Genomic DNA, 26310 nt, shown 5'->3' with positions numbered 1-26310 from the left:
GCATGTCTGCTACTGAAAAATGTAAATATTCAACATGTAGATTTTGAAATTAAAAGGGGTTCAAAACGCAGAGATTACTAGATAAATTCCCCTTTAACCCTTAAACAGGAAGTAAAATATGTTCTAAAAAGAATTAAATAAAGATAATGAAGGTCTGGACTCAAGTAAAAAAATTAAAACAACAGCATCATCATCAGCAACAACAACAACAACAACAACAACAACAACAACAACAACAACAATAATAATAATAATAATAATAATAATACTTTTAAAAATTTTTATAAAACTGCATCTCCCAGGATTCATTGCCCCTCAAAAATGGTCAGAATCAGTATTTAAAAATATTTTCTTCATTGTCAAGAGTGAAGTAAAATTATGATGCTCAATATATATATATATATATATATATATATATATATATATATATATATAGATAGATAGAGAGAGAGAGAGAGAGAGAGAGAGAGAGAGTAGTATATCTATCTATCTATCTATCTATCTATATCTATCTATTTTTGTGTGTGTTTGTGTGTGTGTGTATATATATATATATATATATATATATATATATATATATATATATATATATATATATATATATATATATATGTATATATATGAATAAAACTATACACTCACCATCCACTTTATTAGGAACACCTGTACATTTATGCAGTTATCCAATCCAATCAGCCAGTCACGTGGCAGATCATGCAGGTGCAGGTCAAGAGGTTCAGTTAATCTTCACCTCAAACCTCAGAATGAAGGAAAAGTGTGATCTCTGTGACTTTAACCGTGGTGTGGTTGTTGGTGCTGATGGGCTGGTTTGAGTATTTCAGAAACTGCTGATCTCCTGGGATTTTCACACACAACAGTCTCTAGAGTTTACACAGAGTGGTATGAAAAATGAAAAACAATAAGTGAGCGACAGGTCTGTGGGTGGAAACGCCTTGTTGATGAGAGAGGTCAGAGGAAAATGACCAGGTTCAAGCTGCCGGGAAGGATATAGTAACTCATATAGTCAGAAATTACTAGATAAGGTCCTTTTTTAACCCTGAAGCAGACACAGTTGTGAAGTATGTTCTAAAAATAATAAATGAAGTTAATTAAGTTCTACATGGTGTGTGTTTTTAATGGAATCTTGAAGGAGATGGTGTGTGTTAATGTACAAAAGTCCTTTACTGAAGAGAGTGAAGTAAAATTATGAATTATAAAAAGAAATAAAGATAAATAAAACTATATATTTTTTTCTATAGTTACTTTCAGCATATTTATTTATTTGTAACAATTTTATTGATAATGTCAGTCCAAACCCACAGAAATGTGCAATACCCCAACACAAATGAAAAAGAAAAGAGAAAAGGAAAAGGAAGCAGTAGTGTAGTACTGGAGGGAGACAGTGGTGTAGTACTGGAGGGAGACAGTGGTGTAGTACTAGAGGGAGACAGTGGTGTAGTACTGGAGGGAGGCAGTGGTGTAGTACTGGAGGGAGACAGTGGTGTAGTACTGGAGGGAGACAGTGGTGTAGTACTAGAGGGAGACAGTGGTGTAGTACTGGAGGGAGACAGTGGTGTAGTACTAGAGGGAGGCAGTGGTGTAGTACTGGAGGGAGACAGTGGTGTAGTACTGGAGGGAGGCAGTGGTGTAGTACTGGAGGGAGACAGTGGTGTAGTACTGGAGGGAGGCAGTGGTGTAGTACTGGAGGGAGGCAGTAGTGTAGAACTGGAGGGAGACAGTGGTGTAGTACTAGAGGGAGACAGTGGTGTAGTACTGGAGGGAGGGAGGCAGTGGTGTAGTACTAGAGGGAGACAGTGGTGTAGAACTGGAGGGAGGGAGGCAGTGGTGTAGTACTGGAGGGAGGGAGGCAGTGGTGTAGTACTGGAGGGAGGCAGTAGTGTAGTACTGGAGGGAGGGAGGCAGTGGTGTAGTACTAGAGGGAGGGAGGCAGTGGTGTAGTACTAGAGGGAGGGAGGCAGTGGTGTAGTACTAGAGGGAGGGAGACAGTGGTGTAGTACTGGAGGGAGGGAGGCAGTGGTGTAGTACTGGAGGGAGGCAGTAGTGTAGTACTGGAGGGAGGCAGTGGTGTAGTACTAGAGGGAGACAGTGGTGTAGTACTAGAGGGAGACAGTGGTGTAGTACTAGAGGGAGGCAGTAGTGTAGTACTGGAGGGAGGCAGTGGTGTAGTACTGGAGGGAGGCAGTGGTGTAGTACTGGAGGGAGGCAGTGGTGTAGTACTGGAGGGAGGCAGTGGTGTAGTACTGGAGGGAGACAGTGGTGTAGTACTAGAGGGAGACAGTGGTGTAGTACTGGAGGGAAGCAGTAGAGGGCGCGCTGTTCCACTCAGCGCCTGCTGGAGGATCGCGGAAGTTTGCTGCAGATCCGTAACCCAGGCTGTGACGCTACTGACATCAAATGCGGTAGTGACACCGACCGAAAGCAGGCGAGCGGAGCGCAGTGGAGATATCGAAAGGGACTGAATCACGGAGCTGAAACGAGTAAAGACTCCGTGTGTTAGCCCGCACCCGGGACATCAGTGATGGGGAACGCGGAGAGCGGCGGCACCGGGAGCGGTGACGAGGAGGACATCGAGGCGGAGAGCCCGAGTTTCACGGAAGGCGGCCCGGCCTCAGCGGCGGCCACGGGGACCGGGACTGGCGGCGGCGGCGGCGGCGGCGGTGGTTCGGCAGCAGGAGGCTCCGGCTCGGGACGCAGCGGCAGGGGCTCGACCCACGCGCCTGTAGCGAGCTCCGGCCTGCCGTCGCCCGAGGCCCTGATGGAGCAGGTGCGGCTGAGAGAGGCAGCGGGCCGCGCCGGTGACACCACCACTCTGGCCGTGTCGGAGTCTGTGATCGCCCGCAACGAGAGCGCGCTGGTGCGCTGGCTGGAGGAGCGGCTCGGCCGCGGGGAGGAAACACTCACACTGGAGCAGTTCTGCGACATGCTGGAGAGCAGAGACGCGCAGCGGGACGAGTGCGAGGAGGTAGACATGATCTCTGTGCTTCATTTTCATCCCAAGAACACAAACATCCAACTAGTTCATGATCAACTAGCTGTCCGATCACTGAGGTGTCAAAACTCTTGGAAAGATCCATACAGCCTGTTTGTAAAACACATTAAACATCTTACTAGACCTGTAAAATCTTAAAACTGCAAAGATACCTTGCAAAAACAATGATTTACAGCATTGCCATGCAGTGGATCTGCCTGGATTTTTCCTTTCTGCCTTCTATTTACAATTCTAGAACCCGGAAATTAGCCCCGCCCCCAAACTAGGATACGTACTCAGCTCCGCCCATAAGCGTACCTCAGATAGGGTTAATAATAGGGACAATCGATATTATCGTACATCGTGAGTGTTTAAGTCATTCTTCAGTCTCGATTTAACTGTTCCATTCACTCTTTCTCATTTATACCCATGTAACTGTAAAGACATTACATAAGTATGTAGCTAGAAAATCATTAACACATCAACAGAACATCACCATGTCAGTGATTCTGGAAGACACACGAAAGATTATAACGTAGACAAAACATGCTAGGAGGATCCCGAGTCGCGCAACAGAAAAGCGTTCACCCTATTTTCCTGTGATTGGAAGCGAGCAAAACTGGCCGTGCGGTCAGGGTGGGAGGGGTGGCATTACTGTCTCTATGCTGTCAATCACAGGGACAGTAGCCAATCCTGGGCTTCTGTGAGCTCATGTATGCAGAAGAGGGTAGATAGCGCTTTCCTCCAAGTGTGGTACGCTGCCCTGTGATGCAGCATATGCAGCTGTCTGGTTGGCTTCACGTGTTAGTCTCGGAGAAAGCACGTGTTAGTCTCGGAGAAAGCACGTGTTAGTCTCGGAGAAAGCACGCGTTAGTCTCGGAGAAAGCACGCGTTAGTCTCGGAGAAAGCACGCGTTCACTTGCCCCGGTTTTTGGTTGTCATGTGATAGGGGCGAGTTGGCTAGTGGGCGGGAATTGATAAGGTGAAATTGAGGAAATATTAAAAATAAATAAAATTTAAAAAGCATGCTGGAAGATGCAACAAAGCAAATTCAGTCTACCCGTAGAGACCTGAATGACGAGTCAGCATGATTCCAACAGCATCATCAGGTAGATGAGGCATTAAACATCCACCAAGAGATTGATGCTATTTGTCCAGAATGAAATGGACATGAGCCTTTGCCAGAGAAGAACAGCAAGCTCCTGGTCGAATGTACAAGAATACAGGAGCCAACTATCGACAGAGAAAACGATCCATTACAGCAGTGGTGTACGAATAAAAATGGGAATTTACACATATTTCCTTATATAGGACGAACTTATTAAAAAGCGTTGTTAATGTTGAACCTATAATAACATAAATAATACAAAAAATATTTTCCTCAGTATTTCTAGAAGCTCAGCCTATTGAAAATAAATCACTGCACTTATGAGTTCACAGTGTGCCAGTAATCCATTCAAGTCGAGCTGGGTTCTGTTGGCTCATGAACAGACAAAATGAAAATGAATGATAATAGCCCATCGAGCATTAATTAATATAGTTAACCTTTTGAGTGAGGAATAAAACATGACACGGTGTGCTCTTATAGGGGAAAAAAATCCACGACAAGGTGGTGCGCTGTTGATTATTTTCCAATAACATCACCTCAGAAAGTATTTTATTCCTCTCATCTGCCAAGTAAACCTTTTTAATAATTAAAGAACAAGACATCATGCTTGTTATTGGTGTATATAATTAGGAGTAATGTTGTGGAACATCCTTGAAATAAGTCTAGTTCCTGTTATCACTTAGATTATAGCAGTTATAAAGAGTTATTCTAAGATAATAAGGCAAAATACTGCAGTTTGTCATGTTACAGAAAAACTGCAAAGCCCTCCAATGTGTCAGATGTGTCAGAAAACTTAAAGTTACAGCTTTATTTCTGACCTTTATAAAGTGCTAACACTGGAGACTCCTTCCATAAATGTAAATAAACATCTCCTCAGAGAAAACTTCACCATATCAACACTTACATGTGTTTTTAAATATGTTTGAATTTCTATAGAGACCTTGTGTAAATTGTTACAATAGAAACAATGACGTATTAGAAGGAGCGCATTAATATTAACCTCTGATCTGATTTGCATGTGGAGCTAGTATCAAAACTACGGTTATAGAAAATCAATCACCACGTTTTGACCAGCAGCACTGTGGTTTATACTGTTCCACTGTATTAAAATCTAGTTCACATTGTCATTACATGACCAGCATTGAAAATGCAGGGTAACCTACTCTATAACAAACCCTTTGAGTTATGTTTGTAGGTCTTTTTAATTGTTTCTAATATCAGATTTGACTCTCGACATAAAATAAAATATCTCAATCCTGGCTTGTTAGTCCCTCCACAGTGCATATTTTGTTATTTTTCCTGCACTAACACACCCTCTTTATCTTCAGGAAGGGCTTGGTAATGAGCTGTTGAGTTGTCTTGGAGCAAATAAAACACTTGGTTGAATTCTTAAATCAGGTCAGAAGGTGTTGATTAATTTTCTATAACAGCAGCTCTGCCAGTAGTTCCAGCTGCAAGGCAAGGCAGGTTTATATTAATGTTCTCATTCTAACACGTTGTCGTTTTTGTGAGGAGACGGATGTTTAGGATGTTTGGAAGGAGTCTCCAGTGTCAGCATTGTGTAACAGTTAGAAGTTCAACTGTTCCTTTAAGTCTTCCGCCTCGGAAAAGTCTACAGGATAGAAGGCTTTGCAGTTTCTTGGTAACAAGACGAGCTAAATTTTCCTGTTGTAAAAGAGGAATAAAGCTCTTTGTGGCGTTCTGTTATTGGAAAATAAATAGCTTCAAGGTGGTAACAGTAACAATGCTTTGTATCAGATTGTTATTTTAATTTAACAGCATGCCCCTGAGTGTTTTATTCCTTACCTAATGTGCAGGACAGTTCTGTGAGCAGGACTCAGCAGGAAACACTATGACACACCTGTTATGGAGAACTTGTTGTGGTTAACTATAACTCAACACCCTGATGTGGGGCAGTCATGTCTCATGTCGACGCAGAAAAAAAAAAAAAGAAGTGTGCGTGAGTAAATGATCAGTCAGACAGCATTAAAGGATTAAAACCTTCCTGCTAAACCTTTAAGCTCCAATACAGAGTTGCTCTCCATAATAACAGGCTGGTAGTCTTGTTTCAGATAGAACAAAGGAGACGTAACAGTTAAAAGTCGAATAGATGAGTTGCTCATCTTGCATGTACTCATGAACACCTCACGCTGTTACAGGTACAAGAATGAACTTTCGTTAGTGGCTTCAGTTGACTTCAGCCGTTAATTGCCTTAGTGTTGTATAGTAAACACAAGTGCCTGTAGCTATTTTTATTAAAAATAATTACTTTGTTTACATTGCACCATTCAACCTAGTTCAAATTTGGCTCAAGGTGCTGAACAATGTGTGCAAAAATTATGCATATATAAATAAATGGAACTGTTAAGAAAGAAATATGCAAAATATGAATTAATATATCTAATAAGAAATAAAATATGATGGAGTTCTGAATGATACTGCTAATTAAAATGAATAACTGGTGTTATAGTGTACACACAGATGCCTGCAGCTGGTTTTATTCATTCAGCAGCAGCTCAGAAATGAACTCAGAGATGAACTCAGAAAAGACTGAAGAGAAGTGTAAGTAGTATGTTTGCAGTGTTATTAAATGCAAAGGTTAAAAAGTCAAATTAAATGCTATGATCGGAGGAACAGTGAACTCCACTTAGTCATCTGATATTTCTTTCTTTTTTATTCTGAAAAGTAGACAAACAACTTTTCGTTCCTGATGTAATGGAATAAAGGTCACTAAAGGATAAAGTACAGATTGTTGAAAAATGTGTTATATGCTACACTAACCGGCCACTTTAATAGGAACACCTGTACACTTGCTCGTCATGTTGCAGCAGCTCAGTGCAGTAAATCATGCAGATACAGGTCAAGCGCTAGAGTTAATGTTCACCTCAAACATCAGAGTGAGGAGAAATGTCATCTCAGTGGCATGTTTGTTGGTGCCAGACAAGCTGGTTTGAGTATTTCAGATCTCCTGGAATGTCTACACAGAACGGTGCAAAAAAACAAAAACCATCCAGTGAGAGGCAGGTAACTCAAATAAGCACTCATTACAAGCGTGATGAGCAGAAAAGCATCTCAGAGCGGCAGGTCTGTGCGCAGAAACATCGTCTTGATGAGAGAGGACAGAGAAGAACAGCCAGACAGGTTCGAGTTGACAGGTAACTCAAATAAGCACTCATTACAAGCGTGATGAGCAGAAAAGCATCTCAGAGCACACAACACATTGAATCTTGAGGCTGATGGGCTACAACAGCAGGAGACCACATCGGATTCCACTCCTGTCAGCCAAGAACAGGAATCTGAGACTTCAGTGGGCATTGGCTAACCAAATCTGGGCAATTTCCAAAAACATTGCTTGGTCTTTATCCTGTTTTGGTGAACCTGTACCCTTTACCGGCTCACTGATGGCAAGTGAGTGGTGGACAGAAACATTGCAATGTGGCGAATCTGATGAATAACAGTACAATACACCAGCGCAAATACCACAAACATGTCCGACATCAACCTTCTGTGTCTGTCTCTTAAACAACCAATGGGAATATGTTGAGGGAAAACCACACAAACATAATACAGCGGTTGAGAAAATACCTACAGCGCAAGGATGAACATAGAGCATAGGTTGTAAATAATAAATACAAAATGATTTGTATGTAATTTTACTTTCATTGGTTCCTGACTTTTCGGACACGCTGTATATGAAAAGAGGAAGCAGCACACACCACGTCGTGTTTCCTCGCTGATTCAATCCAGACTAAAGAAATCAGCACGGCGATTGGGAAGTTCATAGCTGCAGATATGAGACTCGACTCAGTAGTGGAGAACTCATGATTCAAACACACGTCCAGGGCTACGCAGAGCTACGTGCCTTCGAAAGCACAGCTAGCTAACAGCAGATTCAGAAAATAAACTCTCTTTGAGAGTCACACCACTGAAAGCTTGGCCAGGGAGCTAATCTTTAGTTATCCATGTTTAATTTTTGTTCCATTTTACTGTGTATAATTGTTTTATTATACACTGCTAAGAGTCTGAATGGATCACGCAGACACTGTGTTATTATTATAAGATTACAATTATTGTGCTTTTATAATGTCGAATGTTTTAATCAGTAATAAAATGAAAATGGAAACTTGACCTTTTAATGGGCAAGAACATACAGTAAAAACACTTAAGAAATTTAATTTATTGCTATTTTTTTTAACACAGTAGGGTTCAGTTAACACAATTTCGCAATTAAGTACATTTTCAGACAATGCTTATTTTTTCTGTATCAAAAATTTTATCATATCGAAACACCACGTTATTGTATCCTATTTTATTGAATTAGAATTTTGTGCATTGTTACACCTCTATTAGCTAGTTACGTGCATCAATACAGATACAATTGAGGTATGATGGATTTACGCAGAAAAAACAGCTTATATCGAAAAGTAATTAGTAGCGTTGACAGACTTTTTTTTTTTTTTGGATGGCGAAAGGTTTTTATCATCACCTGTTTTTCTCCCTCCGATGATTTTCATACAAGAAGTCTTCCGCTAGTAATAATGACATCATCACTTCAGCGCATTATTGGCACATTAACCAAGAGCTGCTCCAGGCTTCCCTTATCTAAGCAGTCTTCTGATATGTCCTGACACTTACAGTCTAATCATCTGTCCAGAATAAACCTGCTTGTGTTGCGTTTATTGATTGACATTGTTTGACATTATCGCCGTCTTATCACGTAGCGCTCCTCCACTCTGTCTCGTACTACTGCGAGGACTTTGCTTCATTGCGCAATAGCTTTGATTTGACTGGGTTTAGGAAGGAAACATTCAGTCCAGCAGTGGGAATGCACACTTGTTGTATTTATTGTGCCATTTCTTTCTTGCTTTCAGTGTTGTGAATCGATGTTATGTCCTGGTAGACTGTGTTTTTTTTCTTAGCAAAAAAGAAAGTATGGAAATAATGATTGTTAAATCTGTTCTGAGCAGATAACCTGCATTCTGTCTCCTGGAATTAAGGATGCAATACTCGTCCTCATCGGGCATTCATTACACTGTGTTTAAAGCAAATGCAAAATGGATTAAAGAACGTTTGCATCCCCTTAAGATAAAATGACGTAATCGAGTAAGGAAGAAAACACAACTGGGTGTGTTATAAGGAAAATAATGAACGACGGGGCGGTGTGATGCAGCCTGACGCAAAGTTGATTATTTGCCTATAGCAGCATGTCCTTATACCACAGCAGTGATTACAATGTCTTCATATTAAAGAATGAAATGTGGTGGAACGTCTGCAGATACAAGTTAGTTCATGTTGTCACTTACGTTATAGCAGTTGTTTCGTCAACAGCCTTCTCTCTCTCTCTCTCTCTCTCTCTCTCTCTCAAAACTAATAATGCAGCTTGTCACATAACTGAGAAAGTCCTCAGGACAAAGGACTCGACTGTGGTGGAAAACTTAAATGAACCTTTATATGTTTTTCATTGTAAAATAATGACACTTAAAAAAATAAATAAATAAAAAATAAAGCAACCTGTTTATTGCTAGGCTTAGATTATGCAAATATCTGTGTAGGTTTTACTATATAAACAATAACGTACGAAAGCTACGTAAAATAAGTAGCTACGTAAAATAGAACGAGAATGTTCATATAAACATGTGATTTGAATGACAGTAGACACTACTTGTCAGAGCTACTGTTATAGAAAATTAATCAACACCTTCTGACCAATCAGTTTCCAGAATTCAGTTGCTGCTTTATAAAGAAATGTCATTTATAATAAAGTAATGGTGGAATAGTAAATGTTAAGATATTAATAGTGAAAAAAACCTAAATAATCAGGTCAAAGGTTTGCATCTCCCTCTGTGAACATAATACGAATGTCCTGTAATAATCTTTTGCACGCACTTTTGCATTTATAATGGCCTTCAACCTCTTTCATGTCCTCTGAACAGCTTTTGTAAATATTTGCTCCCCCCATACCCCACCCCCTGCACATTCTTTCTGGTGCAGTCTTTTATTCTGGTGCATTCTCTTTGCCTTTTCTTCTTCACATGTGTTATAACTCAGTCGTTTATCAAGCACTTTCCTTTTAAAAGGACTCAGTAGGTCATGGTATGATGGTGTTTTAGGGCCACAGTTTTAAAAATGAAAATACAAGATTTTGAGAATAAAGTTGTAATATTTTGAGAAAAAAAAAGTCGTAATATCTGATATTATGACAAAAAAAGTTGCAGTATTTTGAGAACAAAGTCATAATATTAAAAGAAACAAGCTTGACAGTAACGTCACCGAATACATCTTTCATTTTTACACACGAACGTTGCTTTGATATGTAGCATTTTGTAATACTTGCAAGACTTTCTTCTCGAAATACTGCGACCTTTTTCTCATACTTTTATGACTTTTTTTTCCTCAAAGTCTTTGTTCTTGAAATAATGAGACTTTTTCCTCGTAATATCAGATATTGCGATGATATTACGACTTTTTTCTTGACGTATCGTGACATTTTTTTATTGAAGTTTAATGACTATTCTGGAAATCTATACATTTTATATATATATATATATATATATATATATATATATATATATATATACTGTGTATATATATATATATAAATGTATATACATTGTAGTTCAAAAGACTTTGAGCATGCAAACTTTTGTATATATTGATATATATGTTTCTGAAAGCATAAGTATTGCATGTAAGCTTATGCTTTCAGAAACATATATATCAATATATACAAAAGTTTGCATGCTCAAAGTCTAAAATTATAAAATTATAAATGAATTTGAGGCAACCCATTTAGACATTGTCATATCTAAATGGGTTGCCTCAAATTCATTTATAATTTTATGATTTATAGATTAAAGGGCAAGTATTCTTATTTCTATCAAAGAACAACCAAGTTTATTTAAAAGTAGGCTACATAACAACTATAGACAATTCACTGCTAAATGTTAGGGGTGTAACATAATGCAGTTATCTGTATTTTCTTTAATTCAGTATGAAACATACCACTACACCCACAGAAATGCTGAAAAACGCTGAAAAAATACCCAGAGGTAGAAATGCCAGCGCTGTCAGCACGTTGTGACAGTTCCTCAACCTCAGCTACATCATTCCACTTCATGATTAGTCTCTAATAGAGATGGTGTAATCCTGCTCACGCAGTTTTTATTTTTGTTTGTACCTATCTGCGATATTTTCGAACAAATTCCGTTAATTTCTAGTTAATTTCTAATTACTAGTAGTCTAATTAAAATCACTGTGACCCTGACCAGGCAGTTACTAAGGATAAATGAATGCTGTAAATGCGTTGTTGAGTGCCGCCCTTTCGTTTTAATGATCCTCTTTCTTCTTCCCGCAAGCTTCATATCTGACAGCTTGCTTGCGTCTTCATGAAAGTAAAACCTTCCTGATTGCACTACGCTTTTTCTGCGTCCCGTGGGATCCCACACCTCTTGTGTCTGTCCAATGCCCTGTCAACTTTTCTGCCAAGCTTACAAAAGACACAAACAGTCCACCACATATTTGTATCTGTTCAGAACACATTATGAATAAAGTATTCATATTTGTATTACAGGTGAACATATGAATTTCTTGCTCATGCACTATTTGACTCATCTAATAAAGGCTTAGTGACTTAATCACCGTAGAATTCACCTATTTAAACAGAGCTTATTTAAGAATTTTATAATAATAAATATAACAAAAGTTATAGTATTGTATTGTTGATGCATCCTTTATCGTGAATTTTGGTACTACCTGGAAAATGATTTCAGTCTAATCTAATTTTATTGACTCTAATGGTCACTTTGCTTGAATTTTAAGTGATGTGGAAAAAAACATTGTGTCCCCTTGTTGTGTTTAAACAGGCTTTTGGTCAGTTTGATGCTGAGGGCGATGGGGCTGTTGATGTCGAGAGCATGCTCATGGCCCTGAAGAACAGCAATGGTGCAAATCTGCAAGGAGAACTTAGTCACGTGATCAGACAGCTGCAGGCCTGCTCTCTGACTCCAGGTAAGACCGAATGCCTTTAGGGTTAACGTGAACGGTTTTCTTTTTGGAACAGGATTGAGGGTAGTTGGCTGAGGTGTCATGACACAGCATTTATCTGGTGTTGCTACAAACTGGGAATTTTTCTCCTTGTATTCATGAAGCTTAGAGTTTGCCTGGTCATGATAAATAAAACATTTTTAGGGGTCCAAACACCAAAGGTGCTGGAATTCTATTGTAATCTTTCTTTTCCTTCCTTCCTTCCTTCCTTCCTTCCTAAACCCCCCTTTTCAAAACAGACCATGCAGACCAAACTGTAAATCACATGAAGACACATGAAACTTGGTTAATGGGTTGTACTCCTTCCCACTACTCAGGCAAGCGAGATGAGCCCAAGCAGCCTAATGGGGGCGCTATAGCACACAGTTTTACCTTTTGATCTGTGTCTCATGAACTATGAGCCCTACAAACAAAAATCTTTTCCCCACTGATTTCTTGGGTTCTCCCAAGCCAAAAAGCCTCAAGAACCATTTAGTTCACCTGACTTAGATTTTTTTGCTAATTTGTATAACATGAAAAAACCTACTTTTGTGAACTAGTCCTAGGATTTTTGGCTTGTCTTCACAAATCTGGTGTCAGCAGAGTGTGAATCTTAATAATGATCAAAAACATGTTGACATTTGTATATGATATAGCCACCACATGTTAATCAAGGAGTTGCTTTACTTAAATACCTGTAATTCATGATTGGTCATATGGATTTGAACCAAACTTGTGCTTGGATTGAGTGCTTGGACCCCGCAGAGCGCCACTTATGTCTATATTTATTATTATTATCATTATAGTTGTAGTAGTTGTTGTAGCAGTCGTAACAATAGTAGTAATAGTAGTTGTTGTTGTTGTAGTAATAGTAGTTGTAGTAGTAGTTCTAGTAGCTGTAGTAGTATTAGTGTTCTTATATTAACAATATCCAAGGGTACTTTGAGTAGTTTTGGCCCAGAGAATTAGGAAAGAGTTTATCACATGACATGCTGAGGGTCTTTTTAACATAACATACAATTACTATTTAGGGCTGTCACTAATATGATATGATAAAAAGTGCAGCTAAAGTCAGATTTCTAAGTCAGAACACTTTTTTTAATATATATTTGGCAAAGTTCTTCTTGTATTCCTGCAGTTCCTGTAAAATATCTGCTCGGAGCAGAAGCTCTGGCCTCTGTGGTCCTCAAGTTCTGTAAATAACTCAAATAATAAATAATATAAGCCACCAGCATCTATCCAGTCAGAACAAGGAAGTGTCTCGACTTGCGTGTCAGTTCCGAGGCACTCTTTCTTACGTTGACATTGCCCACTGTTTTGTGGGCGTGGCTTAGAATGGGGGCTGTTTCTATTATATTTCACTTCTAGCCAGACGTAATTGTTCAAAGAGATTTATTATGTCTAACATTGATATCCCTTTATTATCCCTGTCATTCCCTTGCAGGATTTGTGGACATCTTCTCCAAGTCAAAAGACAGAATTGGTGCGCACGCTTCAAAGATCCTGAAGTTCCTGCACAGGAATCGCATCCCAAGCAGTGCAATTCCCTTCCCCGTTCTGGACGGCTACAATAGCATCAGCTCCATGAGGGCCTCAGTGCTGCAGGACTTCCTGGATTACCTTCTACAAAAAGAGAAAGGTAGTGCTTCTTGTCGGATTTTAGATCAGTTTCAATTCATGTGCTGAAGTGTTTTATGGAGAGAAATGAAAAAAAAATGTGTTTGTATTGATGGGCAAGATTATTACCTTAAACAATCACCTTTAATGATATTTAGCACAAGTTATTAGCACACATGGAAGTCTATATCTGCAAATAACAGGCATACATCTGCAGCTGCATAAATCTGTTATTAGACAATGTAAATTCAGAAATAGGAAACAATCTCACAGCACTGGAGAAACCCACTGTGTTGTGATTAGCTTGCAGGGGTTTTTTTTTCCTCCCCAATTTGGTCTCCCCTATCACAGCTACCAAATCTGGAGGGTGGGCCAAACACACGCCTCCTCCTCCAAGACACATGAAGCCAACATCTGCATTGTTTTTGAACTGCTGATCATTCTGCGTCATAGCGTAACACACCTGGAGGAAAGCGCTATCTGCCCTCTTCCACATACATGAGCTCACAGACACCCACCAAAGATTAGTGTTGCTCTGATTGACAGGGGAAAGAGTAACACCATCCCTCCCACTCAGGGAGTACGGCCAGTTTTGTTGTTTGTGACTCCCAGCCACGGATTCAAACTTATGGGGAAAAAAAAACCCGCAAAACATGATAAAGACAATATTATTCAATTTTATTTGGAAGTTTGGTTTGGTTTGGTTATTTGTTTAGCAAGGACCCAAAGAATACCAAAAATATCAGTCAACGAATACCGGCCTTATAAAAATGACACAGCATAAATATATAAATATATTTTAAAAATATACATTTTTGGCCATTTTAGGAAAAAAAAACCAATCACAACCATAATCGTGTCATTTTTGCTTCACCCGGTGTAGATGTAATGTGGAGGTTTATTTTATTTTCTGCTTTATTTTGTTCTGCTAGATGTTCCGTTTTCCTCTTTATATAAGTCTTAAGCATTATGGAAGCAAATTGTTGCTCCTTAAACTGACTCTTTAACCTGATGTTGTATTTTTATTCTTCTTTTCCTTTTTGTCTTAAAGACCTGGACATTCAGTATGGGACAGAGCTGACCCAGGGCCAGGAAGTGGATCGGGTAAAGGTGGTCTCTCAGTGCTACAGCTCCATCGAGGCTTCGTCCAATGGCGCAGACGTCTACAGGATGACCAACGGAGAAACCATGTCCTACTGGCAGTCAGACGGCAGTGCGCGCTCCCACTGGATCAGGCATGGTGGCTTTCTCTAGTTTATAACCTACATAGTCTACAAGCGTTTGGTTTTCTCTCTTCAGTCTATTCCCGTGATACATTCTGTGATCCCGAGAGTAAGGCTTGTTTAGACTTTCTACTTGCAGTTGCTGTTAGATAAATGACTCATGAGGGATTGGGAGCAGTAAACGGTTGTGATAATTATAGTTGCATAAAATGACTATAATATAATTATTACAAACTCACTGACACTGCATTGCATTATTTAACCATTTTTGGGTGTGTCTACCAGTAGGTCAGAAGAGATCTTGATAACATTTGAAGCTTATATTTTATCGTATAGATAACGCTTATAGTATTTGTAGTAAGCAGCTTAGAATACCTAGCCTTAGAAAAGATAAAAGTTTATTAGGATTCAGTAGGAAGCAGAAGTCTGAGTCTAATAAAACACTAAACCACATTTTCTGAAATTATGATTCCTAAATGCACGTACTTCACTGAATGAAAGAATTAATGCAGATACTGTATAGAAGGCTGTAACAGCTGGTTTAAAACCAGACCTTGGCTATTAAAGCGCCCGTGAAGAGCCATGAATTGATTCAGTATGCTGGTGTATTTCCTTTAGAAACAGGAAGTCAGGGAGGGAGCATGACTGATATTTTGCACAGCCAATAGCATTCAAGCTACATCACACTTGATGAATCTTAACAATCCTGTGTAGGATTTCTTGTGGCCAGTTTGCCTCATTGTTGTCAGTTTTGGTATCCTAGACTTCCAACTACCGTGCTTCAGATGGGTACCAGGCCATGGCTCATTTGTTACTGGCCCGCAGTGGTTTTTTTCCTCTTCCCCATGGCACTCAGAGTAAGAATCTACCCGTGAGAGAGAGGGAAAAGACTGCCTTTTAACACGTGGCAGTTTAATAAAACTATATTGAGATTATATATTAGTGTCTTGGACAACTTCGTCTCAAACACACAAACTAACTTGCCTTAATATGTCCAACTGCCCACCTGCTCTTCTTTTCACACACAGTACTGTGTGTAGTGTGACTTCTTTTGACACACACTCACATTAGCTGTATATTAAACTTCATATCACACTGCATAGACCATCACAGTCAGCACAGCTTGAGCCAAGATCAGGATTTTGGAAGGGAAGTGAGTTCAGACACACACATAAACTCCAATCATCTTTTCAACACACAAGGGGGTTGTTTGGAAGGAGAATAACATGCAGAGAGCTGCACAATCACAATTACACAAACGACCTACGTGTGTTTGATGCTCTAGAGTGATAGCCGCAGTTTGTTTGTAAGGCTGTTCTTCAGTACAGAAAATTATAATCAGGATATCTGCAAAACACATTTTTGTCAATTTTTTGATATACATTGGGGTCCAGAAGTCTGAGACCACTTGTGAAAATGCTTCTGTTTTGCATTTTTTCTAATTTAATGCAACAATTTTCATTACAAATTATATTCTTGGCAACAACGTGAGTGAGTCTTAGAAATATTTACATGAATTTCAGAGTCTCTAAGTATTTGTTATTTCCCCTCTTTTGCTTTACTGGTAGTGTGCACTCGAGCTGGTCTGGACTCTACAAGTTTGTTTAAAACTTTACGATCCATTTTGGATCAAATCCATCAGAGTGTCATCTGATCGCACGCTTCAATAGAAGAGATTAGGCATGAGGAAAATCTGACCTTTTGTACAAAGCAGTTAACATGATCAATATCACAAATTTGCTTACATTTAAATAGAAATAGTGCAGAATCTTGAATATTCAAAATATCGAACATGTACTTTCTTTGTTTTAAATAGTTCAAATATTTTAAAACTTTCTTTCTTTTTCATTTTAAATGAAAAAACATTTTTCAGTGTGGTCTCAGACTTTTGGACCCCACTGTATATGTACAGTACATGCTGGGTGTCTACAGTGCCAAGAGACTCTAAAACACTGATTTTGCTTTCATTGAAAGGAATCCTCCAGTGATTTTTAACCTAATCTGAAACTGCTGTGTTTGTAGTGTGTGCTTTATTACTACAATGAAGAACCGTGACACGGTTTGCTGTACCGTGAAACGAGCTTAAAAACTTGTTGACTTGAAACTTATGGAAATGTGTTGAAAGCAAATTCTTGGTTTTGTGCAGCACATTAACTTCCTCGTTCACTCTGTTGCAGGTTAAAGCTGAAGCCAGATGTGGTGCTGAGGCGGTTGGCTATCGCTGTGGCCTCCAGCGATCACAGCTACATGCCACAGCTGGTGTCTGTATCTGTAGGAAAGAGCCGGCGCTCGCTGCAGGAGATCAGAGACATTCGCATCCCCAGCAACGTCACAGGCTACGTGCCCCTGCTGGACAACGCCAACATCTCTCAGCCATGTGAGCTTCCATCAGCACTTACATAAAAAGAAAACCTATGCTATTCATATGTTCTGAAATCTTAATAGGATATGTTGTGATATGGCTCTATTTTCATGTAGGAACAAACAGGATATAACGGTAGCATATGGTTCATGTTGTTTGCCGTATTGCTAATGTTGTTAAAGGGAAAAAAGTGCTGATGTTTACTCTTTTTGCCCAGTTGCTATTTTTGTGGTCAGAAATGACATTTCCCATGCTGAGTGTTTAGGAACTCTTAAACAGTCAGCCATGACTTCCTGTTTAACTAGGGTATAATTATGAGTTGATAATTTCCCTTTAGTTGTTCTTCTGTATTGGGAGGATTAGAGGATATACAAATGAAATGAGTAAATTCATCAGACATCAGACAATGGCTAGAAAAACTGAAGTGAAGCGACGTGTAGCCAAGTATGGTGAGCTATACTCGGAATTTGTGCTCTGCATTTAACCCATCAAAGTGCACACACACAGTAGTGAACACACATACACACCGTGAACACACACCCGGAGCAGTGGGCAGCCTTTTTTGCTGCGGCGCCCGGGGAGCAGTTTGGGGTTCGGTGCCTTGCTCAAGGGTCTCACCTCAGTCGTGGTCTTGAGGGTGGGAGAGAGCGCTGGTCATTCACTCCCCCCACCTACAATCCCTGCCGGACCCGAGACTCGAACCCACAACCTTCAGAGTCCGAGACTCTAACCATTAGGCCACAACTGCCCCCAAAAAATGCACCTATCCACTGTTATGGAAATAATTCAGAGGTTCAATACAACATGGCTGTAATGAATCTGCCTGGAATAGGAAACAAGTCCCCCAGTGAGGCAAAAATGTGAGATTTGCAGAAGACGGTAGCATTTTGGGGGTCACCAAGTTCCCAAATCTACAATTAGACGCCACCTACCAATAAATGCCAATAAACTATTTGGAAGATGTGCCAGAAAAAAGACTTTTCTTTCCTCTAACAACAAAAGTAAGAGCCTGGAGTTCACTATACACTACTGGAGCCAGGTTCTATGGTCAGATGATTGTTTGGCAACAAATCCTCAAGATGTATTTGGCATAATGAGAAGGGTAGTTTATACAGAAAAGAAACTAATCCCCACATTCAAGTATGGTGGAGGATCTGTAATGATGTGGAGCTGTTTTTCGTCCGAAAGCCCTTGGAACCTTGTTAGGATGCATGGCATCATGGACTCCATGACGTACCAGAGGATTTTAAATGAAATTCTGGCTGCCTCTGCCAAGAAGTTACAGCTGGGTTGTTGTTGTATCTTCCAGAAGGACTATAATCCAAAACATATGTTCAAATCCACACAAAAATGCACACAATTTGACATGGCCATCCCAGTCCCCTGACCTAAATCCGATTGAAAACCTGTGGGTGAGCTGAAGAGGGGAATCCACAAGAGAGAACCCAAGATCCTGGAGATTCTGGAGGGATTGTGTATAAAAGAGAGCTCTCGGATGTGTGTATGGGTGTATATATACATATATATATATATATATATATATATATATAGTGTGTGGTGAAGCATAAATTTGCTTCAGTTACCGGTTACGTTTTTTAAAAATTTTTCACTGTGAGATTAAGCTAATTAACCGCAAAGACCATTTCAAAAAAGTGTAAAAATAAACAAAATGTAATAATCTCCTGCACTCTGCCTATACAGATGTTCAGATCAACATCAAGCGGTGTTTAAGCGATGGCTGTGACACGCGCATCCACGGCCTGAAGACCATGGGCTACCAGGTGACTAAGAGCAGAGAGGTGTCGGTGTCAGACGCCTCGGCCATCTGGTACCTCTCTCTGCTTACCTCACTGGTGACGGCGTCTATGGAGACAAACCCCGCCCTTGCCAACACTGTCCTACAGAGCACACAGTGAGTGATTACACCCTTTAACATCAGTCCCGAAGGGGAAATAATAATAATAGTGATTAGATGTTTAGTGATTAGTTTACATGTTTACATGTAAACTACAAGATCCACTTGTTGTGCATTTTGAGATGCTTTTCTGCTCAGTATGTTTGTACAGAGTGGTTATCTGAGGTACGCTAGCCTTCTTATTAGCTAGAACTAGTCTGAAAATTCTTCTCTGACCTCTTTCATCAACAAAGCGTTTTGTTGTTTAAAATTATAAGAGTTCTTTGGATAAAAAACATGGCCTTGTAGGTTTTTAAAGCGTATACTAATAAGCAAGCATTCAGTAACTAGGGACACTTGTAACTCTTGAAACCCACTAGCTAGCGTTTAGTGTGTTTAGTGGTGTGTAGGAATTAACAGGCTTGAGGTGTTTTATTGGTTCGGTGTGTCTCTTTAGAAAAGCCTTAGAGCACATGCCGCCTTTGTCGCTGACGCCCTCCTCCACCGAGTTCCCCAAGTTCTTCTCCCCCAACATCCTGGAAGAGGTGGACGCCTTCCTCCTCCGAATCGCAGAGTAAGCAGCTTCATCTGAGTGCACTTGAGTTTCTGTGGTTTTCTCTGCACTGTGACAGTGTACCGCTGACACACACACACACACACACACACACTTACTTTAATAAGCTGGAAGATGTTCAGTTTTTACATATTGATCACGCAATAATGTTTACTCATGCTGTGATGAGATAATTGTATACGCAGCAGTAATTACTGAGTAATTACCCACTGCTGCTGTTTACTCACATCTGATTCATTCTGTTATTCTCTCTCCCCTTCCTCTATTCTTTTCTTTCCTTTCTTTTTTTATCCTCTTTTTTTCTTTCTTTTCATTTATATATTGTTTAATTTCTCTTTCGTTCTTTTATTTTTTTAAATATTATTATGTGACATCCTTTTTATATTATGTTTTGTTATATCCTTCCTTTCAAAATGTTGCTCTTTTATTTCTTCTTTTTTTTCATTTTTTCTTTTTTATTCTGTTGTACTTATTTCATATCTTTTAATTGTTCCTTTTTTATTGTCTTTACTTGTTCTTTGAATTTATTATAATTATTTTATTATTATTTATTAATTTTTACTTTTTATTTTATTTGTGTTCTTTTCTTTTCTCTCTTTGTCTGTCTCTACCTCTTTGTCTCTGTCTCTCTCTCGCTGTGCCTTTCGCTGTCCATTTCTCTCTCTCTTTCTCTGCTGTTTGTCTCTGTGTCTCTCTCTGCATGTCTTTCTTTCTTCCTTCTTTTCTCTCTCTCTCTCTCTCTCTCTCTATACATCTTGTGTGTATGTGTGTATGTGTGTGTGTGTGTGTGTGTGTGCACACTGTAGTTGCTGTGTGACTCCGGACGCTGAGTTGACCCTCTTGGCGTTTGCTCTGGCTCGGGGCAGCGTGATGAAGGTGTTGCTGTCTCTGGCTGGGATGTGTGAGCGAGTGAACTCCGAGTATCGTGCTGCCTCGCTGCTGGCCTCCATGGCCTCAGTGCGCCTCAATCTGCTCTACCGCAATGGTAACACACACTTACTGACATTACTGTGCTTCTCTGGGTCATAATAACACATTAATGACCACAATAATAATATGTTCAGGAGATAATTAGTCCCAGATCCACATTGTAAAACACTGCAGTGCACATTAATGTGTAGTGTACTCTGTATTATAGTGCATCCTTTCTGCATAATCTCTCTTCTCGTTTGGTGTAGGTAAAACTTTACAGCTACGTTTGCAAGCATGTGATGTGAAGAGCCGAGATGATAAGTGTGGCCCGGAGAACATGCTGACTGACCCCTCTACAGGAGACGGTACTCATCCCTCTACTTCTGAGTTTACAGGATTTAGGATTTTCTGCCATTCCCAGATGTTCTGTATTTAATTCATTAATTAATAATTTAATGCATCATAGAATTACAACTGATTTTGTATTTTAGACAGATTTAGTGTTCTATACTGAAATTATTCTTTCGCTACGTTAATATAATTACACTCTGTGACCAAACTCCTCAATATGACAAATTGACCATAAAAGCCTCAGACAATACATGGTGATTACAGCTTTCAGGGATTACAGGCATGCAGAGATGTGAAACGTACGCATTTTATCTGGGCAGGTTTTCTCACAGAGAGCGGGAAGACGAGAGCCAGCGTGATTCTATCCACTGAGGACCAGACCTGCTTCCAGGTCACACAGATCAGAATCAAAGTGAGTCGACTCCTCAGAGCTATACACCGCCTCAAATGATTCATTACTTCAAGTGTTTTTCCACTGCTTTTCCAAAAACAAGAATCGGCCCAGACAGGATTATAGAGTTAAAGTGTCGACTGTAAACGTTACTGCATTGCCATGTCAAAGTTCACCACGGAAGAAGTGCTTTGATTAATTCAATTCAATTCAATTTTATTTATATAGCGCTTTTAACAATGGAGATTGTCACAAAGCAGCTTTACAGAAATCTATAAATTCCGGATATAAATGTAACATTTTAAAGTTTATCCCTAATGAATAAGGCAACCCATCCTCATCTGGGTGACACCGGATTATAAATAATAAATTATAAATAATTTCCCTTCTAAAGCTAAAGTGCACTTGTGTAACCAAGATCTTATGAACTTAGGAGCAACTTATGTATGAGCATTAGAGTTATTTCTGAATTCATTGTCGTTTTAACTTGAAGTCTGTTTTGTTGAAGTTATCAACTGTTCAATGATGGAGACTTGAGTGCAAAACTGTTTGTAGCAATTGCAGTCCTAAGCCATCTTTATGGTTTCTAAGTGGTATTATCCACATTAATCTCATTGATCTTTAGGCTGTCCATATGGGGCCATAATCAGCAACAGCGAGTGGTTTTCAGGTGATGAGAACTCCAACCAGAAGTAGGGCATCAGGATGGATCAGGAAAGTTCAGAGAGGAGAAGGGGTCAGGATCACTGGTATCTCAGGAGTAGCATGTGTACCTGAGAGAGAGAGAGAGAGAACGAGATCGAAAGAGAGAGAGAGAGAGAGAGAGAGAGAGAGAGAGAGAGAATGAGATCGAAAGAGAGAGTGAGAGAGAGAGAGAGAGAGATTATTAGGTATGCTCCTTGTTAGGGACTCCTGGGACTCCAGCAAGACTAGCTGACAGTATAACTAAAAGAGAAAGCCAGAAGGTAACACAGACATGAGGGTGTGAAAAAACTATTAACGAAAGGCTTTACTGAAAAAAAAATTGTTTTCAGCCTAGACTTAAACACTGAGACTGTGGCTGAGTCCCGAACACTAACTGGAAAGCTGCTCCATAACTGTGGGGCTTTGAAAGAGAAATCTCTACTCCCTGCTATAGCCTTCACTATTCTAGGTACTAACAAAGAGCCTGCACCTTTCGATTGACGTAGGCATGGCGGACCATAAAAGACCAGAAGTTCGCTCAGGTACTGCGGCACGAGACCATTCAGTGCTTTATAGGTCAATAGTAGTATTTTATAATCGATGTGAAATTTGATTGGGAGCCAGTGCCGTGTGGATAGATAGGGGTGATATGGTCATATCTTCTGGATCGAATAAGGATTCTCGCTGCTGTATTGTGGACTAACTGGATCTTGTTTATGCACCTACTGGAACATCCAGACAATAAGGAATTACAATAGTCCAACCTAGAGGGAACAAAAGAATGAACTAGTTTTTCTGCATCATGTAGTGACATTATATTTCTTATCTTAGCAGTATTTCTGAGATGAAAGAAGACTGTTCTAGTAATATTATCTACAAGAGCTTCAGAGTTACTATGTAATCAGAAGGCTTACTTCTAGCTGCCTGTGGTCTAGTACAAGTACTTCTGTCTTGTCAGAATTAAGTAGAAGGAAGTTAATAAGCATCCAGTGTCTAATGTCACTAATTTTACACATTCCTCAAGTTTATTAAACTCACAAGGATTAGCCTTGAATATGTTTACAAGTCAGCCATATTGCTTGTGATGTCATGCTCAGGGTGGGGAAAAGGAAATAATCAACCCTGCAGATTATTTAATTATAACAGCACATCTTGAAGTGTTTTAATCCTCTTATACGATTAATCTTCATATCCCCTGCCACAGCAAGGATTTTAGTTTAAATGATATTAATTAAAGAAGAACATATCGTAGATTTTACTCATTTATAGACATTTTAATATTGTGGAACGTCCACAAAACAAGTTAGTTTCAGTTATCATTTACTTTATAGCAGCTATCAAGAGTCATTCCTTCTTGAAGACAAAAAAAAATTGCAGCTTGTCCTGTTCCCAAGAAATGTCAGAAAACTTATTTATAGCTTTAGCTCTTTTACCGAGCACTGGAACTGGAGACTCCTTCCAAAATGCCAAATGAACATCTTCTCACAGAAAACGTCGCCATGTCAAATTTTGTGACTTGTGTGTAATGTTTATTTTATACATTCATTTTTGCTGGTTTACGTGAAGGGTGTAATTCATGCAGAATGGACTGTGTGATATTTTGACTACTTATTCACTCGTTTTTCACTTTTTTCCTCATTAGGTGCGTAAAGGGGCCATCGGCGCTAAATGTGGCCTGGTGTTCGCTTATAACGACTCTGAGGTTTTTGACGCAGACAAGCACTTCAAGAAGTTCAGGAAGTACGACTCCTGGGATTTTAAAGACTACAAGGAGTTTGTCCAAGACAAGTACGTCAAATTGTTTTGTAATTTGTGGTAATGTGACGGGTCACATGGTTTCGCATGTTCTGAGTAACTGCAGAAGTACTGTTGGATGTAAGTAAGATAGTAAGTGTAGATAATTGTTAGAGCTAATAAACTAAGGAGTAGTGCATCTGCCCTGTGTGTGAAAGTGTGGCTGTTTGTTTACCTCAAAGTGTGTGAGAGAGCATGTGCTGCCATGCTTTAAATTTAGTAACGGAATGCATTCTAGTTCTCTCTCTCCTTATATCTCTCTCTATCTCTCTCATGCACACTCAGACATTCCAATAAAGGAGCAGCAGAGGTGAGAGAGGAGAATCCCGTCGGCTGGTTTGAGCTGGAAGACGACTGGAATGATGTGGAGATCAAGCTACAGCAGTGCCGTGTTTCAAATGTAGGATCTCTCTCTCTCTCTCTCTCTCTATCTCTATCTTTCCTCTCTGTGCTTTTTCCCCTCTAAAGCATCAATGTTGCTGTCGTTCCTGGATTTATGTAGGAATGGGAAAAATATATGATCCTTAGATTCATCAGTTTTTTTCCATGAATAATTCTGCATCATGCCCCACATGTCATAACCAGACTTTGACATCAGATTATGCTTAAATATTTAATGAATTATTATTTTTATTAATTGATAAATATCAATGCAAGAGTTTCTGACAAACATATACAACCACATCAACACTCTTGTGGGTTCAGGGAGGAATAAGGAGACGGGAGGCAGGTTTGCGTTAGCGCCATCTGACTCTTTGTTTATTATTATTATTATTATTATTATTATTATTATTCTCTCTCTTGTCTCTTCCCTCTTACCGTCTCACCACCGCTCACTGAAGAACTTCACCCTCCGTTAACAAACCAACACTTGACCACACCCCCTCTGCCCCAGTCCCATTCTTTAGAAATCGCACTGCAATTTAAATTAATTAAAAGATTTTGTATTTTTTCTGTCCTGCCATTTTTTTATCTATAAAATCACAAGGAGGTAAAAAAAAAAAAAAAAAAAAGCTTTTATCATACCCTTTAACCTCTGCCTTTTTTTTTTTTTAACTCTTTAAAGTTCTCTTGTCCTGATGTTCTTCTTTCACTCTTCCTCACACAATAATTAACAATTAACACTCTGAAGCTGAATACCAGCAGGCTTCCCATTCATAACACATGCTTATTACATAGGGTATTGGATCTGTATAATGGTATTGTAGTACCTACATAGTGCATTACATTGAGGGATTCAGCCACAGAAACGAACACTCGAATAAGTGCCTTCTTGCATGTAATGTCATGTTTAGGATGCCTACTTTTTTAATATTTAATTTAAAAATGATAAATAATGGAATATGTAAAAATAAATGTGTGCCATAATTCAGACATCTTTTCTTACATTAATCAACGCAACAGTCATTTAGCGTAAAAGTTTAAGAAGATAGGATTTGGTTAATGAACTAAAAGTAGAACTTGGAGTTAAAAACATTTAAATGTTAATAATTTTGCATTTGTACATGTAAATATTATGAATATTTGAACAGCACTAATGAAAATGCATTAATCCTATTGATTTGCGTGATGAATAATGATATAATAAATAATAAATAATAATAATTTCAACTAGAGAAATAAAAAATGGAGGTGTATTAAGATGTCCATGGTGACACAAATCGAATCAACTTGTGAAATCCCTTCTTTGAACCTCTCCGTTTACCATGTAAAGGCTGTAGGTCTGTGACTAACTCGACTAATCTGTTAATGTAAGCACAGTAACCCGGCCGTAGTGCAGACATTATTCTCTGCTGCAAGTATGATTATGTAATCCTGTGTGTGTCTCTTTGCCCAGTTCCTCATGGTGAAGTTCCTGTGCGTGAGGCAGGACTCAGCCGAGCGGCTCGGGGTTCAGCAGCTAGCCTTTAGCGGCTACGTGTGTCCAGACTCTGAGAGACTGGAGGAGGAGGAGGAGCAACTGAACACTCGCACCCAGGGGGCCAACGGCGGCCTAGTCACAGGCCTCACACTAATCAGAAAGACTCTGTACTTCATTCAGCAGCTCACTCGAGACATGGTAACACACACACACACACACACACACACACAGGCAAGCTTTGCTCACATGTGCCAGTGAGTGTGCATGTAATAATCATTTTTTGATTTTGTTAAAACCATCTAGGCTTGTAGATGTTAGAGCGATTAACCAGGAGGCCGTATTTCTTGGATCAGTGTACAAAGCGGTAGTGTTGTTTAGGAAGTGTGTTTATGTTTGTGTGTAGAGTAATGGAGCTGTGCATGTTGTTTTAGGACATGATGCTACAAAAGCAGAAGTCTTTGTTAGACTTCAGTGGGCTGAACCTGCCGCTCTTCTGGGATTTCTACCGCAAACTCAGGTCTATGTGAG

The 26310-nt window shown here is 39.5% G+C and overlaps 1 protein-coding gene across 2 annotated transcripts in view; it reads left to right on the top strand.

Moving 5' to 3' along the window:
• The first annotated feature begins 2375 nt into the window (after positions 1–2375).
• Positions 2376–26310, top strand: part of zzef1 (zinc finger, ZZ-type with EF hand domain 1) — a 74031-nt gene continuing 50096 nt past the window's right edge. Inside the window, exons 1-14 of one of the 2 annotated variants that reach the window (XM_053230329.1) lie at positions 2376–2983; positions 11960–12104; positions 13564–13758; positions 14788–14971; positions 17137–17336; positions 19023–19233; positions 19673–19789; positions 20596–20774; positions 20968–21066; positions 21373–21464; positions 23770–23915; positions 24207–24321; positions 25759–25980; positions 26214–26305. In XM_053230329.1, the coding sequence (XP_053086304.1) occupies positions 2540–2983; positions 11960–12104; positions 13564–13758; positions 14788–14971; positions 17137–17336; positions 19023–19233; positions 19673–19789; positions 20596–20774; positions 20968–21066; positions 21373–21464; positions 23770–23915; positions 24207–24321; positions 25759–25980; positions 26214–26305 (2441 nt within the window). In that variant the 5' untranslated portion in view covers positions 2376–2539. The remainder of the gene's footprint in view (positions 2984–11959; positions 12105–13563; positions 13759–14787; positions 14972–17136; positions 17337–19022; positions 19234–19672; positions 19790–20595; positions 20775–20967; positions 21067–21372; positions 21465–23769; positions 23916–24206; positions 24322–25758; positions 25981–26213; positions 26306–26310) is intronic. The other variant, XM_034300580.2, reaches the window with a different exon arrangement.

This window comes from Pangasianodon hypophthalmus, chromosome 27 (assembly GCF_027358585.1).
Source record: "Pangasianodon hypophthalmus isolate fPanHyp1 chromosome 27, fPanHyp1.pri, whole genome shotgun sequence".
Lineage (NCBI taxonomy): Eukaryota > Metazoa > Chordata > Actinopteri > Siluriformes > Pangasiidae > Pangasianodon > Pangasianodon hypophthalmus.
Note: the sequence above shows the minus strand (reverse complement) of the source record. Positions and strands in the feature narration are given on the sequence as shown.